Below are 19,948 nucleotides of genomic sequence, written 5' to 3'. Positions count from 1 at the left end.
GAATAGGCCCTGGAGAATGGGCTCAACTAGTCACAGACTAAGCAAAGAAAGGAAATGTCTAACATTTTACAGGTCTCAGATTAGGGTGACTAAGTTCACACCTCTTGTGGCAGCAAGTTTCCACAATGTGAACCTTAGCTGTACGGTGATACGAAGACACAGGCAATCCTGATTCAATCAATCAATTTAGAGAATGTCTCTGGACTGAATCAATCATTGCGCCACAGGGCATCCTGTCTTCCACTATTTAAAATGTTCACATAACCCTAAACGTGTAAGCAGAATGAATCTGGTTTCTTAAATAGAAGTCAAAAATGAAGATCTTAGAGTTACACACAGTTTAAGATGTAAGCTTGGTGCTCAGGTTCTGACGCGTGTTCCCAAGTATCAAGGCCAGCTAAGAGGGCTATCCATGCCAGCAGTCACTGCGAGCTGCAATTCAAAGGCTCAGGAAACCTGCCACCGGAGGTATCTGCTTAATCCTTCAATCTTGACACCTGGCAGATGTGATTCACTGAGTAGATTAAGTACTTTGCTCTGCACTGCAATGAATAAAGACAGGTGTAATCTTTGCCTGCAGACTTTTCCAGACAAGCAGTAGATCTTTGTTCCCCCACAAGTATTTATAAATGGAGGCTTATCTGGTGGCTCAGATGGTCCGCCTGCAATGAGGGAGACCTGAGTTCGATCCCAGGGTTGGGAAAATCCCCTGGAGAAGGAAATGGTATCACACTCCAGTATCCCTGCCTGGGGATGGACTCTGTTTGAGGCCTGAGCAAAACAAAGATATAAAAACAGGACTTAGGGGGAAAAAAAAAACAGGACTTAGAACGTGATTGTTCTGTGGTGTTTTGATACTCAATACCAGTTTTTTACAGAATAAATATTAGCCTGTCTCTGCAGGGCAGCATCTTGCTGTGTAGGGCCTACTCCCAGGGCTTATTAAGAGAGCCGGTCAGCTGGAGTTTGGAATTCCTTGGTTCACCCAGGTCAAGAGTGCTACATTTCTAGTGTTTCTTACTTTCTCAATTACATTTTGTATTTTGGTATATCCTAGTTATAGAAATATATTCTCCCCTATATTGAACGGGTTTAGAATACACTTGTCCTGTTCATCTCTCCTGCTTTGAATTTGAAAATAAGCAAATAAAGTTTCTGTATCACCGGAGTACCTTCTATTAACATAATCTCTTATGATTATACAGTGGAAGTGACACACAGATTCAAGGGATTAGGTCTAATAGACAGTGCCCGAAGAACTATGGATGGAGGTTCCTGGCATTGTACAGGAGGTGGTGACAAAAACCATCCCAAGAAGAAGAAATGCAACAAGGCAAAATGGTCATCTGAGGAGGCCTTATAAATAGCTGAGAAAAGAAGAGAAGCTAAAGGCAAAGGACAAATGGAAAGATGCACCCATCTGAATGCAGACTTCCAAAGAATAGCAAGGAGAGATAAGAAAGCATTCCTAAGTGAACACTGCAAAGAAACAGAGGAAAACAACAGAATGGGAAAAACTAGAGACCTCTTCAGGAAAATTAGAGATACCAAGGGAACATTTCATGCAAAGATGGGCACAATAAAGGACAGAAATGGTTGGACCTAGCAGAAGATATTAAGAGATGGCAAGAATACACAGAAGAACTATACAAAAAAGATCTTCATGACCCAGGTAACCACGATGGTGTGATCACTCACCTAGAGCCAGACATTTTGGAATGTGAAGTCAAGTGGGCCTTAGGAAGTATTGCTACAAACAAACCAAGTGGAGGTAATGGAATTCCAGCTGAGATATTTCAAATCCTAAAAGATGACGCTGTGAAAGTGCTGTACTCAATACTGAAGCAAATTTGGAAAACTCAACAGTGGCTACAGGACTGGAAAAGGTCAGTTTTCATCCCAATCCCAAAGAAGGGCAATGCCAAAGAATGTTCAAACTACCATACAGTTGTGCTCATTTTACATGTTACCAAGGTAATGCTCAAATCCTTTAAGCTAGGCTACAACATTACATGAACCGAGAATTTCCAAGTGTACACGCCAGATTTAGAAAAGGCAGAGGAACCAGAGATCCAATTGCCAACATCCACTGAATCACAGAAAAAGCAAGAGAATTCCAGAAAAACATCTGCTTCATTGTCTATGCAAAAGCCTTTGACTGTGTGGATCACAACAACTGTGGGAAATTCTTAAAGAGATGGGAATACCAGACCACCTCACCTGCCTCCTGAGAAACCTGTATGCAGGAAGAAGCAACAGCTAGAACCAGACATGGAACAGGCTGGTTCCAAATTGGGAAAGGAGTACTTCAAGGCTGTATATTGTACCCACTTGTTTAACTTATATGCAGAGTACATTATGTGAAATGCCAGGCTAAATGAATCACAGGCTGGAATCAAGACTGCCAGGGCAAATATCAATAACTTCAGATATGTAGATGACGCCACCCTAATGGCAGAAAGCAAAGAGGAACTAAAGAGTCTCTTGATGAAGGTGAAAGAGGAGAGCGAAAAAGCTGGCTTAAAACTCAACATTTTCAAAAAACTAATCTCATGGCATCTGATCCCATCACTTCATGGCAAATAGATGGAGAAACAATGGAAACAGTGACAGACTTTATTTTCTTGGGCTCCTGAATCACTGTGGACAGTCACTGCAGCCATGAAATTAAGGACACTTGCTCCTTGAAAGAAAAACTACAACAAACCTAGGCAGTGTTTTAAAAAGCAGACACATCACTTTGTCGACAGAGGTCCGTATAATCAAAGCTGTGGTTTTTCAATAATCATGTATGGATGTGAGAGTTCAACCATAAAGAAGGATGAGCGCTTAAGAATTGATGCTTCTGAACCTTGATGCTAGAGAAGACTCCTGACAGTTCCGTGGACAGCAAGGAGATCAAACCAATCACTACGAAAGGAAATCAAGCCTGAATATTCACTGGAAGAACTGATGCTGAAGCTCGAATATTTTGGCCATAGGATGTGAAGAGCCAGCTTACTGGAAAGACCCTGATGCTGGGCAAAACTGAGGGCAGGAGAATAAGGGGGCAACAAAGAATGAAATGGGTGGATGGCATCATTGATTCAATGGACATGACTCTGAGCAAACTCTGGGAGATAGTGAAGGACAGGGATGCCTGGCATGCTGCAGTCCATGGGGTCACAAACAGCCAGACATGACTGAGCGACTGAACAAGTCTTTTCATCTTAACCTACAGAAACCAAGATACAAACTCAGTTAAGCTGCAAAAGAGAATTCAAATGGCACATTTTTAAAACCTATATTCAGACAATTAGGAAGTAAGTAAATGAATAAATTTAATAGTTCAAGAAAATGGAGGCCAAAGATCTAGTAAGATAACAATTGTGACAAAAATGAAGTCTGCTAAAGTAAAGAAACAAAAGAGATTTAAACATCTATGAGAAAAAGATTTTTACAAAAACACTAGTCACAGTTGACTTAGAAATGAAGACAGTTATTGACTGAAATGTATTCCCTGGTGGCTCAGACGGTGAAGAGTTCGCCTGCAATGCAGGAGACCTGGGTTTGATCCCTGCGTCGGGAAGATCCCTGGAGAAGGGAATGGCAACCCACTCCAGTATTCTTGCCTGGAGAATCCCATGGACAGAGGAGCCTGGTGGACCCCAATCCATGGAGTTGCAAAGAGTCAGACATGACTAACACTCTAACTTAAAATATTACACATTCCATTAAACAAGATAAATACATTTTTGTTAATATTGACATTATCAGAAAAGTCTTTTAAGTCCTAAGAAGCTATCAAGCTTGTGAATACATTCTAAGTTTTCCCAAATTCTAATTTTTACCTGAAAGCTTTAATTTTAATGTTGGCATCAAATACTGTCAAGCTGTTTTTCTTGTCGGAACAGACTTACTTCATTCATCTTTATCTAAGGACTGTCTACAAATGCCTAAGTCAAAAAAGCTATAGTTTGAATGTTTTTCTTTCAAGTAAAAATACTATTACACAACAAAAGCATCTAGTTCAGCTAACAATTCAAATGACTGCATGAGTACTTTTCCTTGAGACGATCACCATAGTTCAGTATGCTGCAGAAATGCTTTATGCATGCTTCCCATTGTGTCACTCAAAATATTAAAAAGAAAGGCTTTCAAAGGTTGAGATTTAATTAAATTAATAATGTCTACCATTATATATATTAAATGAAACTGGCTTTTTTTATCTTTAAGACTGAGTACATGACGAGGAAGAACTCAGTGACTACTAGAATAGTTTGATGCCACTGTTTTAATTTATGCCAAGGCATCAGCAATTTTACCTACCACTGCTTCTGCATCAGTAATGCGAATATCAACCCGGTGCAATAGGCAAATCACATTCTGGAATTATGTGAACACAGTCTGACATGTGGACTGGCAGTGCAGGACATGAAAAGCTGCTGAAACTTCACGGACTGGGAAATGTTTCACCATGCTTCTCAAAAAAGAAACAGTGACTAGCTTCATGCCTTCTTGCTATTTATAAGGCTACATTGAAGATTTAAGAGCACTCTAAAATAACTAATAAAAAAATTAAGCTTCTGAAAGATGTTAAATTTGGTCAAGTGCTTAATTTCAACAAAGAAAAGAAATATTGTATACAGCAAGGAGCCTGAATTCTCTCTTTGGATCAAAATGCTTAGGCTGAGAGCACACACACAGCCTGCATATTACTGCTGATGTCTTACCTTAGCTCTGGAGGAACTGACATGCTCCATATTTTCAATGCTGCAGATACAGTTCTGTGAAACTTTCCGGCAAGCCACTCTGATATAGTCCCAGAAGCTAGAGGACTTCCATAACCAAACCAGGTTACTTGACCTTCAGGAGACAAATTGTAACACAAAATAAAAAGAAAACCAGACTAGTAACTCAAAATGCAAGAACAACAAAATAAAGGGCAATAGAGTCTGAGATTGTGGAAAGGACACTGATCTTGGGGTCAAAAAGCCTTAAGTCTGGTCCCTTTCTAACTTTACCTACTTGTGTGATTTGGGGCAATTTATTTAATGGATCTGGATCATAGTTTTCTCAACAATATAGTCAAAGTAAATGAAGCAAAAAGGGCCTAGACACTAAACACAATTGTTTGCAAGTTAATATCCTAATATTCTAACACAGTCTTTCAGAGAGCACACAGTTATCCTTCCTTATGCTTCCAGTTAAGCATTAATTTAAATCGCCATCTTTGCTGTTTACTGACTTTGTGACCCCAGGCAAGTTAATTAACCTTTCTGAACGCCACTTTTCTTGACTCTAAAAGGGGACTAGTTGGAGTAACCACTTTATGAGGATTCTCTTAATCAAATACAACAATGCCTGAGTAATGCCTGAGTAGTCCTGAGCATAGGACTTGGCACATAAAAGTACTGTAAACAAAGAAAGATAATAAAAAAGAAAAAAAATATTACTTCTTGTATCCTAAACCTTTCTCTTCCTGGAAAAACAGAAAAAAATTTAAAAGGCAACACTTTTTCTCCTCTTCAGAGGGATACTTCGAAGAAATGAAACAACGTGTAGCCCGTAAGTACCTATCAAGTACCTATCAAGTTCCCACCATATATTGACTAATCATTACCACCCATTCACTACCATTCTACCCAAACCTTCATCTGTCATTCACTTGCTCACTTCTAGTCAACAACCCATGACAAGTCCTTAGGCACTTACCATTCTAATCTTCCAGACCTGGATAACTACATCTGTGTTCAAGAACAAATGTTCTTTTGTGTGTATTAATATTTCAATGCAGGACTTTGGGTAGTAAGTCCATGGGAACAATTTTGTACTCCGAATATTTTTAAATGGGATATGAGAGACATCTTGGTATTTCTTCAGTTTTCTGAAATAATTATTCTTACCTAGGGAAGTTGTTCAATCTTAAGAAAGAGTAGCTTTTATATTTTAAAACCTCTGCTTCTTTACTTTCAAGTAACATTTATTTGTCTCAATTTTCTTTGCCCCAGTAACATGTTCTCTCTAAGCAACATCAAGAAGTGAAAAGTGTTCTTGCCCGCGAGCAGCATTTTAGGAACAATGTCTGAAACATTGAGTGGTGTCCAACCACGGCAACACCCAGGGCTTCTTTTAAAAAGTACTCATGTCTGGGCTCCACCCAAACTAAATAGTCAGAGTCTTTGGGGGTGGGCCTAGGCATTGCTATATGTTAAAAAGATCCCTCTGGTATTTCTAATAATACAGTTAATCAACCAAGGGAAAGCTCACAAGTCACGACAAGTAATCCCTACTCACCATGCAGGACATTTCAAAGGCCTCCTCCTTTTGTAAGCCGCCTGTGATCTCTACAGGAAGTTTCTCCTCCCTATGAGCTGGCCTAACACCCTGAGCTTACACTTAACAGTTACCTGTTTACTTGATTGTCTCACACTTTAGATGGTAAGGTCACTAAGGCAGAGACTATATCTTATTTGTCTTTAATTCTACCTCCAGCACTTGACACAGTGCTTGTCTCACAGCAGGCATTTAATAAATATTTATTAAAACAGATCGACTGGTTAATCCACACTAACCAGATCTTAACTGCAACGCATATAAAAATTTGAATCTTAAAAACCTAATTAGGATCTTTTTACAGTAACAGCTCAGTGACAATCTGGTATCAAGATGTCTGCATGCTACATTACAAACATCAAATATTCTGGACAAAAATATTTACCTTTACAAAAATACAAAAGCACTGACACATCTTACTCAAACATCATTATATAACTCAAATGTCTCTTCAGTAATGAAATCTTACTGCCAAAAGATAGAAATCTATAGGAATATTTATAATCTTCCTTCTTTCTTTCAGTCTCTCCCCATCACTTTTCTTTGCTCCTTCCCCTCTTTAGTTAAAAAAAATTTCCAGAACAGGATGTCAGTATAATCCATTTTTAGGACAATTTTCACTTTATCAATTTGTTAGCCATTTGGAGAAGAGACAGGATGTCTAATGTTAAGAATATGGGTTTTTGAGTCAAGAGGACCAGAACAGATCATGTTCGAGACATGCAATCTTAAGCAAATGACTTTTCATTCGACCAACCTGAGTTTCTTCTATAAACTGATAATAATGGTAGTATATCCATGATAACACTGTTGTGAGGACTAGATAATGTATGTGCAGCAATTACTATATGGCCTAATACAGATGTTAATAATCATTATTACTTTTATTATTATCATACAAAGAGTTATAGATCCAAGCTCCCCTTGCATTACAAAATAGCAATGAAACGCACAGTGAAGTTTTTCCCATTACATGCTTAGAATCTAGAAAAATCTTTAAATTTATTCCCTAATCCAACCTTTTCCCATAACAACCATCCAAAACTGACCTCCCTAAAATCTAGTCTTGGTTAATTTCTTTTGCTTCTATTAATTGAGATAATCCCACAATTTAAAACTGAGGACTAGCAACCACACTTCTCTCAATAAATGCAGTACCATACACTGGAAGCAATCTTGTAGGGAGAATCACAAGGTTTCTCTGGTAACTTTATTTTAAACCTTCTCTTAAGTTTGATGTGGCTAAGGAAAATAATTTATGAGAGGTTTCAAAGTAGAGCTGTTGAAAATAAAAAAAAAGTAACAAAGTCCCCTATCAATGGGTAAGCATGACTCAGTAATCCCACTACTGGGCATATTTCCAGAGAGAACCATAATTCAAAACAACACATGCACCCCAGTGTTTACTGTAGCACTACTTACAATAGGCAGGACATGGAAGCAAACTAAATGTCCATCAACAGGGGAATGGATAAAGAAGCTGTGGTACATATAGAGAATGGAATATTACTCAACCATAAAAAGGAATGAAACTGGATCATTTGTAGAGACATGTATGGACCTAGAGGCTATCATACAGAGTAAGGTAAGTTACAAAGAGAAAAATATCATATATTAATGCATATATGCGGAATCTAGAAAAATGGTATAGATGATCTTATTTGCAAACCAGAAACACAGACACAGACATAGAGAACAAACATATGGACACCAAGGGGGGAGAAGTGGGTGGGATGAACTGGGAGTTTGGGGCTGACATATATGCACTACCGATAATATGTGTAAAATAGGTAAGTGCTGAAAACCTGCTAAATAGCGCAGGGGACTCTTCTCGGTGCTCTGCGGTCACCTAACTGGGAAGGAAACCCCCACCCGAGGCGAGTGTGTAGACGGGCACTGATTCTGCTTGTTGCAGCAGACCAACACGGCTGTGAAGCAGCTGCACTCCAGAAACACGAACGCGAAAGCAGAGCCCCTTTCGGAGCAGAGGAAACAAAGGTTCGGAAAGACCAAGTATCTAGGCTTAGGTCATACAGGCAAGGAGTGCACGCTAAACCCTTAAGACTCCTGCCATGATATGCAGACAGTGTGATATGCTGTCTGCAGGACTTTCACCCAAGACACAGTGACAACATTTCCTACAGAAGAGACTACAGAAACTGAGAAACTAAACAACTAGCAGAGTGACACGTCACCATGACCTGCAGGGCCTTAGCTGAAGCTGAGGCTCCAATCCGCTGGCCACCTGATGTAAAGAGCCGACTCATTAGAAAAGACCCTGATGCTGGGAAAGGCAGGAGGAGAAGGGGACGACAGAAGATGATGGTTGGATGGCGTCACCAACTCAATGGACATGAGTTTGAGCAAGCTCCGGGAGATGGTGAAGGACAAGGAAGCCTGGTGTGCTGCAGTCTACGGGGTTGCAAAGAGCTGGACACAACTGAGTGACCGAACAACAAGTATATCAGTAATAGTGTCTTCACAACACGTCCACCTACTCATAAACTAGAGGAGAGGATGACTGGCTTGATTCTGCCTGCCTTACTCTTTCATGTGCATTGTTTTCAAAATGAATTTGTTAAATCAAGACCCTGAATTTTTCACATTCAGAAGGATGTGCTCTGATTGAGAGAAGGTGGGGTTTGTTACAAAGGCCAAATGAACTCTCATGTAAATTGTCCATATATCCTAGGATTTTAAGTAATTAATTTCTCCATCTATGAAAGCGGTTGAGGTTAATTAAGAATAACAGAAGTGTTCAATTGGTTATCTGAATTATTATTACTTGAACATCGCTTGTACTTAAATACAAATTTGCTGTGAGCAAAAGATGTACTTGGGGTTATATTCAACAGGAAAATTAAAAAACAAAGGTACAAGCTGACCATGCCTTTAAAAATAATTGCTGAGGTAATAAATAATCACTCCAAAGATATTCTCATTTCCTTTAAAACTAAGCACAAAATCAAATTATACAGCAAGGAACCGACTAGCCTCTATTTTGAAGAAATTTTATTCAGGAGAAGAAACATGCTATCACTAATCGAATTCTCTTTTTTAATATTGGCAACAAGTACAGATGTATAAAGTGCTTTCAATTTTATATGTACTTTGAGAAGTTAACTTTTTACCAAAGTTAAACAAACTTTTCAATACTTATTTCCAACCCACTGATCTGAATCTAATTCATTTCAGGCACAGAAATAAGAGGTGAAAGTTTGCTAGACTAAAAGGTGATCTGCTACTAACCAGCTACATGATATCTTTCCCACTAAACTGCCTATTTTCAAACACCTTAAAATGGCGCCTGTGATCTCTAAGGTCTAACATTATTTTAAATTGCTCTTTTATATTACCTAACTTGAATAATGTAGATATTCACATCATGCAGTATATTTGTGTTTTGCTCTTATCTTATTTTATGGCCAGATGAGACCTTCTAAAAACTGAAATTTCCAAAATGGTTCTCTATTTAGTAGTGGATGACGACATGTCATCTTTTGGTAATATATAAATGAATCTGTTAAATGACTTTCTTTCTCCACTCTTTGTATTGTGCTTAGTTATGTGAAGAGCTGGTCTCACAGGTTGAAGTTTTGTTAGTGCCACAATACATCACCTGGATGACAACATCAAAGACTATTACCTTGGACCTGCCATTTATCTAGACAAGCGATAAAAGCACCATCAAATTTTAAAAAACCACTCTAATATCACTGCTCTTTGGAAGAAAAGCTATGACAAAACCAGACAGTGTTTTACAAAGCAGAGACATCACTTTGCCAACAAAGGTCCACATAGTCAAAGGTATGGTTTTTCCAGTAGTCATGTATGGATGTGAGAGCTGGACCATACAGAAGGCTGCATGCTAAAGAATTGATGCTTTCGAACTGTGGTGCTGGAGAAGACTCTTGAGAGTCCCTTGGACAGCAGGACATCAAACCACTCAATCCTAAAGGAAATCAAGCCTGAATATTCCACACAATGGAAGAACTGACACTGAAGCTGATATTCATTGGCTACCTGATGCAAAGAGCCAATTCATTGGCCAACCCTGATATTCACTGGCCACTTGATACGAACAGTTGACTCAATGGAAAAGACCCTGATGCTGGAAAGACTGAAGGCAGGAGGAGAAGAGGATAACAGAAGATGAGATGGTTGGATGGCATTACCGACTCAAAGGACATGAGTTTGAGCAAACTTTGGGAGACAGTGAAGGACAAGGAAGCCTGGCGTGCTAGAGTCCATGGGGTCAAAAAGAGTCGGACACGACTGAGCAACTGAACAACAAAAATATCACTGCAAAAGTTTCAGATACTTAAAGGAAACTAATTACTTGTGGATTTATACTGTTGCCAATTTATTTAGATTTTTTTAACCTTGCACTGTAAATTTTATAGTGTGTGTGTGTGTGTTCAGTTGCTTCAGTCGTGTCCAACCCTCTGCACCCTATAGACTGTAGCCCACCACAGATTCCTTTGTCCATGGGATTTTCCTGGCAAGAACGCTGGAGTGAGTTGCCATTTCCTCCTACTGGGGGGATATTCCCAACTCAGCGATTGAACCCACGTCTCCTGTGTCTCTTGCACTGCGGGCGGATTCTTTACCACTGAGTTGTCAGGGAAGCAAGAATCTTAAATTTCTTCCTGCTAATTTATGAAAATTAGTTTAAAATTTTCTAAATAGAGAAAGTTCCCATTTCTGCAAAAGATCAGAATCTTGTCCTTTGAAAACACAGGCACCATTATTAGTTGAAGTTCACATTATTAGTTGAAGTTCACACATTATTAGTTGAAGACCACCCAGTGTTTAAAGTACAATCGTGACCTTGATTAATTTTCTAGATAGTTTCATCTTAATGTTCTAAAAAAAAAAAAGAACAAATATAAACACTTAAACTAACTTTAATTACACTTTCAGCTGATGTGAATAAGTCTGAGTCTAGATGAGATACTCAACTGTACTTATACCGCTAACTCTATGTTACTTGTAAGATGCCTCAAGTAAATCATTCAGCAACTACGAATCACAGCTACCAATTTATAAAATGTAATCATTATCCCTTGGTACTGACAGTGTCTTGTTCAGTGGTAAGGAATTATCACAAACAAACTTCTAAACTATACCACAGTTTACACCATAAAAATTAGCCAATTCTTAATCTCCCAAAACAACAAAGAAAATGAAGACAATCAGGTTCACCAGAAATCTGAAAACTGAGTTTGACTTACAGGCTTTTTTATCCTAGTAATTTTACTATCTTTCAAAGCATGGTACAAAGGTTTTGCTTTCTTCTTCCACCAGCATTTTTAATATAAGGCTTAGAACACTGGTAGACTGAATTAAGAGCATGAAGGCTGACATCCACACAGAGTCACATATCAAAGCATAGGCCTGAAGAAAGAGTGTAATGTTTTAGCAGTGACTAAGGTTATACATAAGGGACCTAAATTGTTTAAAAGTGATTGTGGGGATCAGGATTGAGGAAACGAGAACATACTATTTTTCTATTTCTACTTGTCTTACTATAAGTGATCTTTAAAATTAACAATTCGTACTTCTTTTCTAAGTGAAAAATATAATAAAAGGCCAGGTCATTGGCATGAGGCCCAGCAGTGGTTTAAATACAGCAGGAATACAATAAAAAATGTTTCTAATAAGTGAGAAGGCATATATTCTACCTTGAAGAAAAGAAACTAAGGAATATGTTCCCACTAGTAGTTTAAGACCAGTAGTGACTGTTGATAGCACCCATGTATGTTTTACTGAGTAACTTTGGAAAATTCACAGCTTCCCTGAGCCCCAGGTTGCATGTAATTCAAATATTACTACACAATACTTACAAACTGAGAAAATAACCAGTAAGTCTTATATTAGTGAGTTATAGTAAAATATAAATAACACAGATACATATGATTAATAAAATTGTGCTTAAAACCAGGAAACTTAATAGAAATATAGAGGGGGTCATGTAGGAGAGTAAATGGAGTGTTATATTGTGTCGGTTAACAAAAAGCTTTTAATTTAAAATCAGCATAGTTCTGCCCTCTGGATTAACAACAGCAGAAAGCTTTGCAAAACCCATGCAGTGTACTAAGAAAGGTCACTTAACTGATACAGCCCTCCCCAGTAAGTCAATTCCATGCTCCCGTGCAGCTCAGAGGCGGGAGGCATCACCAGCACAGAGTACCTTGGAGAGGTATTTGCAGATGAGACAGCCATCGGCAACTTTGGGGACTCTCTTTAAAAAAAATAAACAACAACACAGAGACATTTGAGAAACCTGACATGAAGTTTACAAAAGCAAACTGAACAGCCCCAATAAGATAGCTACAAATAATCTTGATGCAGTAAACACCACTTACATCTATTACATAAGATGAACTCAATTAAGATGAATATGGGCTCTACTCAGCATGGAAATCAAACTGGTCTCTTGTAGTCTATCCTGTTGGAGAGGCTGGAGTGTCTAAGTTACAAAAGAGAGAAGCTACTGTTCCCTGTTTATTTTCATCTCCATTACTGCTCCCCAAACATAATAAGCTGATAATGAAAGAATGCAAAATGAACAAGAAGCCTGCTGAATTTGCTAGCCTTGCACCTCAATGTATACAAATGGCTAGGAAAGTTGCTCTTATTGAACTATATGACTCAGAAAGTTAACTTTAAAAATAAATGTTCTTTTTTACTGTTAAACTTTTCAAAAAGTTATAAAATTCATTTTAAGGAGCAGTTCTCTCTTTTATTGGTTTAAGGATAGCTAAAGTTTGCATAATTTTTTCTGAATCATGAGCGCAGCACTTAATTATTTAGTAAAATAATCCTTAGTTTAACCAATGCTGACTAAATGCCTACTTTATGCAAAAACACTGTTTTTCCTACAGCTTCCCACTATTGTTTAACAATCACCATCTGGAAAAGTACTATAAATTCTTGCCTATGTTTTTTGGCAATTCTCAGTAGAATTATACAGGAACACTCCAAAGTCAAATTTCTGAAGTCAATACTCCCCACAGATGGTATCTTCTTTCGTAAGCAAACACTGAAATTCCAATAGGACATGGTCCCACACCTTTCCAAATACTTAGACCTTTTATGAAACTAAACAGAATCAACCAACCAAACACGGTCAGTAATGTATAAAAAAATAAAAGGAAAGAGATATATATAGTTATGCTATTGGCTATGTCTATGTCTCTACTATTCAGCTCTATCCTCCTACATCCATTTGCATCACTGCAAACAAATATTAAATTTGGAAACACATATCCAAAAGGTGACTGAGTGACTGAACTGAACCCAAAAGGATCTATAACCAAAAGGTACCCTAGTTGAAGCCCATATTAAAATGGAATGCTCTTTCTACAACAAACAAAATGAAAATCTCTCTGCATTAAATGTAAATCAGAACAGAATGCTTCTCGTTGAAAATGTTAAGAACACCAATTTTTAATGTTTAAACCACATTTACTAACTCTGCCTTGAAAGTAGTAGTAATCTTACCTGTAATCATTTATATAATCAAAAAGTTATTAAAGTAAAAATTTTCAGGAAAACTGTGCTTAAAGTAATTTTACTTAAAAAAAAGTCTCGAATAAGATTCATCATGTTCAGATTTATGTCATGGTTTAATCAATCCCTGGTACAAAATGGGAAACAACTACTGAATCTATTATGAAGCTCAATTTATACTTCAGGGTTTTTTTCAGCTGTCAACATGTTAGTTTTACGACCTGGTTATGTGTAATATTTTTATTCTGGCTGTGGAATGCCATCTGAAAATATTAAGAACTAAAACATTTCCACTTATTTGTAGCCATTAATTGCTTTGATCATAATTTAATATCTCACTTGAGGTCAGTTATAAGCCATCAGAAGTGTCCAGACCAAAAGACAATCCACCAGATTCCAATTATCTGAGTTCACAGTTCAGCACCCCTCTGGTTCTATAGATGGAAAGGTGAGGCCCAGAGAGCGCCCACCTAGACCCAGCACATCTCTGTTCCCTGCATCCTCATGCTCATCTACTCCTTCGGATGTGGACAAGATCTGACAGATGAGAGAATCAGTTGATTGGCTTTCCTGGTTGACCATGATTTCTTACTACAGTCTCATAAATGGGAAAAATAATGGGGCAGTAAACACAGAGTGTGAATGGGGTAAATATTTTTCATATAAAATTTAAATCCTTAGCTCAGATGGTGCCAAAAATATATATATATATATATATGTATATATGAATGGCAAAGCTTACATTATTTCAAAGTGGCTCAAGGAGTGGCTTATTAGTAGAAAACATTCTCATTTTCAATTGAAATTAAAACTTTTTGTTTTAAAGTATACAATAATATTTATTTATATATTTTGTTTAAATTATTTATAATATATAAAAGACATAATACATACATGATATACCTGGACAAGAACACAGGTATATTAATATGTAAATACTCAACATTTATTTACATATTTCACATGTAATTTATGTTACACATTTCATATGTAATTAATATGTAATATTATATATTCAAATCTATCACATATATATAATGTTATATACTTAACATTAAATATATAATGTTAGGACAGATGAGACAAGACCAAATATTTAAATGAAACAAACTGAACATGTTTTCTTCAAGAACAAAAGTCATTCAAATGGACCATTATAATTATATAATATATGGGGACATTACGTGCTAGTTTCTAAAATTTTATCCAAAAGAAGAATCTACTCAGAAATGGACACGCGATAAAAGAATGCTTAAATATACTGAAGATATAGTATTTTCTGACTTTGAAAGTAGACAATTTTCAAAAACAAATAACTAAGTAAATCAACTTTATAATCTTTATGTTAACATGCAAAATGGCCACCATACAGAAAAGACTACTGCTTTAAACAAATCAATCAGCCTTGGTGATAAGACTGGATATATTACGAATCCATAAATACATTTATTCTTCCCTTTTTTCCAAGTTAGCCCTTGTTACAACTTTAGCTTTCTATTTATTTTGATTACTTTGATGACTGAGCTGTATTATCATGGTTGATAAAGTCTGATAAACACTAACAACTATGTAAAACATGAACCTTTTGCCTCTGCTGTATTTAGTCTTATTTTCTCTTTGTGCATGTATACTTTTCTAATAAGGCTACAAGTAGATGATTTTACTTTTATGTAATTAAAGATGAATTCCTGAAAAGATATCTAGATAGATTTGTAAACTGATTGCCATTTATAAGGCAAATAAGACTGATAATCAATGATCAGATAGTAAGTCAGAATTTTCACAAGTTCTCTTTTTTTTTTCATTTATTTTTATTAGTTGGAGGCTAATTACTTTACATCATTGCAGTGCTTTTTGTCATACATTGACAAGAATCAGCCATGGATTTACATGTATTCCCCATCCCGGTCCCCCCTCCCACCTCCCTCTCCACCTGATCCCTCTGGGTCTTCCCAGTGCACCAGGCCCGAGCACTTGTCTCATGCATCCAACCTGGGCTGGTGATCTGTTTCACCCTAGATAATACAAGTTCTCTTTTTAAACTGGGAATACCAGATAGAATCTACTCTATTCTGTCATTAATACTAATAATGTTCAAGTTTGTATTGCTTGAAATTTTGAATCTTTAACCATGTATTTGTATGTAAGAGAAAAATCACTCAGTAAAGCAATATTTATGACTGCAATATGCACTGTAATTCAGCTAACAATGAAACAGTATCTTTTCTATGTAGCCATTTCCCACATTTTAGTAGCTTCTACAATTAAAATATTATATATAACTTATCTTAAACTTCTTAAAATTTGCTTTAAAATGCCATTTACAGGTAAATGTAGGTACATTAGAAATAGTATCTGGTTATCTGATTCAACAATTTTTAAAAACTGAGCACCAAAATCATGCAAATACTTTACATTTGATAAGTCATAGTGACTTTAAAGAAAAAGAATATAGGAAGAATTTTAACCAAATAAAAATATTAGATCATATGCATGAAACTCACTGAAATTAGAAAATCAGAAAAATATAGGAACTGAAATTATGCTTTCCAAAAATGAATGAAAGTCCATTAAATTGTGCAATCTTTTTCCTGTTCTGTAATATGAGAAATATTTGCTTCCTTTAAATGAGCGATATTTGAGCATTAACTGATCTAAACTGTTGAAGTTATGTAACAAAAATTTTACCAAGAAAAATCTTTCTGTTACTGAAAAGAAACAAAATACGATTTGATAATTACAAGTACTGTAAGTAGCTCTACACTAATTTGCAAAAATCATAAGACCAAACTGGGAATGTCCTATTATGTTTCTGGCAGAGACTCAAAGGGCTATAGACACAGGTAAACAAACACAAACATGAATTACCATCAGAAACCATTATTTCCTGCTAACTCCAAGAACTGGATTACCTAATAGAATCACAAACTTTTTAAACTCTACCATATATTTTAAAAAAAACACACAAAATATCCTAGGGAATTCTATCAATAGTAGCTATTATTTAATAAGTCTTTTCATAATGCTTTCTTCCATGTAGTACTCCCTTCTCAGAACCCAACTCTAAACTGTAATTCTTTAATTTGAAGGACTTTTGAAGGGAAGTTCACAAAAAATAAACTTGAAAAACTCTCCAGGGGTAACCAGGTTTAAAACCATTAATAAACCTCTCCTTCTGTAAATAAGAAAATGCTTAAATGTGAAGGTTAAAAATTCCTTGAAAATTATGGTTTGGTTCTGAAATATAAAAACTGTTTTGTTCATATCTCCAAATACATATAAAAACTTGAGATATCTTTCTTGCTTTTCACCTAAAAATGCCTACAACAAATAACACTAAGTAAGGGTAGTATGACAATCACATAGCTTCAAACAGAATCAAATCACCAAGTATGTGGCCACTGTGTGTTTCAAAATTTTAAACATTCAAAACCATACACGATGTGAAACTAAGACAAGAAAAATATTTCAGATGTTTCAAAACAGAAATAGACTTTCAAGTGAAACATAAGAATAAAATAATAAACTACCAATAATAATTATATAAGAAGACTAATATCAAGGGAGAAAAAAGTCATTGATCAAAATGGGCTATAAAATAATGAGTTTCACATAATGTACATAATTAATTCTAGACTAATTAAAAAAATTCATTCCACAAAACAAAGTCATAATCTGGCATTAATTATGGTTCATTTATACAACTGAATATTATATATTTGTTTAAAATGAAATGGAAATATAAACAAGAGAACAGAAGATAGATGCTCAGAAACCTGTACATGACTTTTCATAACAGTACTATTATAATGTTGCTGTAGAAAAAAATGGAAACAATCTAAATGTCCATTAAATGATTAATGAATACACAAAATGTGGTGTATCTATATAATGGAACATTATTCAGCCATTAAAAGGAATGAAGCTCTGGTACCTGTACAAGAAGGATTAGCCTTGAAAAGAGGCTAAATTAAAGAATCAAACATAAAAGCCACATATTTACGACTTCATTTACATGAAATGTTCAGAAGTAAATCCATAAGGACCAAAAGTATATTAGTGGTTTCTAGGAAATGGGGCGGGGTGGGGGGGGAGAGAAAAGGAAGTGACTGCTCAGTGGATACAGAGGTTCTCTTATAATGAAAATCTCCTAGAACTGACAGCAGTGATAGTCACACAACACTGTGCATATACTGAAATCCAGCATATTGTACACTTTACAATGGTTAAAACAGTGAACTTCGTTATATGATTTAATCTCAAGTCTTAAAATGCTAATAAAACAAAATGAAACAGAAAAAACAGTATGACCAACGGCAAAACACCGGTCATAACAAAGAAACTACACATATTGCCTATGTATACATATTCAGATGTGATAGATATACAGAAAGTTGCTAGCTGCAATTATATCTGGGATTTCTGGAAGGTTTTATTAATACTTCTATGGTTTTATATGTGAATCCCTCATCATTTTTACATGGAGTAGGAGTGAAAGGGAAGGCAGAAAACAACTGATGGTCCAAGAAGATGAAAGTATACATATACAGAAAGGGGTTAAATTAAGGAATCATGCTAGAGTTTTATCATTTTCTTCCTTTCTTTCCTTTTTTTTGAAAAACATAGTAGAACATTAACAAGAATATAAACAAAGTCAAATAGTCCAATGGCCTTTATGGGATAAAATCTTAAAATGAAGAAAGAGGTTTTTCAAAAGGCATCAGAAAAACAAGAAATGATTAAGGGTTATAAGCTTAGGAATACATAAAAGTATAGGAATATGATTTTAATCAAAAAAGATATATGAAGAATAGGAAACCTGAGTGATACTTCAATGTTTCCAGTTACATTTTTTTAACCATACTTGCCTCACAAACTGAAGTTCTCTGTTCTTAGAATCTACACAGCTGCTTATTTACTACTTGAACTTTAAATTGACTATACTACATAGAGGTTAATTTTATTTCCTATACAATTGAAGGGGCTTCCCCCATGGCTCAGTGGTAAAGAATCTCCTGTCACTGCAGGTTCAAACCCTGGGTCAGGAAGATCCCCTGGAGAAGGAAATGGCAACCACTCCAGTGTTCTTGCCTGGGAAATCCCATGGACAGAGGAGCCTGGCGGTACAGTCCATGGGGTTGCAAGAGCAGACAGGACTTAGCAACTAAAACACACAATTTAAGACGCTGAACGAAAATAACCATCTACATATAACCCTGGATGTTTCAAGAATGTTGGAATATTATGATTTTCTGAGATACGAAATCTGCTCAAGGTTTCCTACACTTCCAAGTATATAATGGAAGTACATTCCAAGAACAGAGTGGCCTTGTCCATTGTCTAAAAGCCAAACTTTGGCAACCTTCAGAGCCACTTTCTTTTCTATTGTATCATGTTTTTTTGGCCTAAGTAGGTGAGTTTTATTGGGTGAGTTGTGTTCAAATGTTACTGCAGAAACAATTCAAGTCTCATTTTATGTGCGAACTAAGAATCAAAAGTTGGAGAACATTCAAAAAGGAACAAAGAAAATTCAAGAGCCAAATGGAAAGGTTTATCTTTACCATTGTTTCTAACAGTGTTTACACCACACTTCAAAAGGTGGCCTCATGGGGAGGTAACTATTTATTATTTAAGTCAGGAAGAGCTTTGAGGTTCAAGCCAGTGTTCCTGAACAATGCTGAGGTATCATAACAGTTCAACTGGATTGCAGAAATTCTAAAATGTCAAGTCACAGACATTCTACCTTAGTTTAAGAGTCTGAATCCAGATGCAATCAGAGAAAAAAAAACAAACCAAAAAAAAAGCCACAAAAAACCAGCCCAGAGATTAGTACTCAGGGGATCAAGAAGTGGACATTTCTCAAGAGTTCTGTTTTCCAGCAAATATTCACTATGTGCCTACCATATCTCAAGCACTGTTCCATAAATCTAGGTGACGTCAATGAACAAAGATCTTTAGCCTATCAAAGCTTATACTTTAGCAGAGGTAAAGGAATATAATAAACAATAATCATAATGAGTAAATCACATATGTCATGAGTTAAGACTTTAAAAAATAAGCAGGACAGGAAAAAGAGGTCAGGAATGCTTCCGGTGAAAGGAGGTGAGGTGAGTTCTAA

General features: G+C 36.3%; 1 protein-coding gene across 4 annotated transcripts in view; it reads right to left on the bottom strand.

Moving 5' to 3' along the window:
• Positions 1-19,948, bottom strand: part of RUNDC3B (RUN domain containing 3B) — a 136,581-nt gene that overhangs the window by 71,918 nt on the left and 44,715 nt on the right. For 2 of the 4 annotated variants that reach the window (XM_070470171.1, XM_070470202.1), the window contains 2 exons: positions 12,509-12,559; positions 4,713-4,845 (listed from right to left, as the gene is read on the bottom strand). In XM_070470171.1, the coding sequence (XP_070326272.1) occupies positions 4,713-4,845; positions 12,509-12,559 (184 nt within the window). The remainder of the gene's footprint in view (positions 1-4,712; positions 4,846-12,508; positions 12,560-19,948) is intronic. The other 2 variants (XM_070470180.1, XM_070470191.1) reach the window with 1 other exon arrangement.

This window comes from Odocoileus virginianus, chromosome 1 (assembly GCF_023699985.2).
Source record: "Odocoileus virginianus isolate 20LAN1187 ecotype Illinois chromosome 1, Ovbor_1.2, whole genome shotgun sequence".
NCBI lineage: Eukaryota > Metazoa > Chordata > Mammalia > Artiodactyla > Cervidae > Odocoileus > Odocoileus virginianus.
Note: the sequence above shows the minus strand (reverse complement) of the source record. Positions and strands in the feature narration are given on the sequence as shown.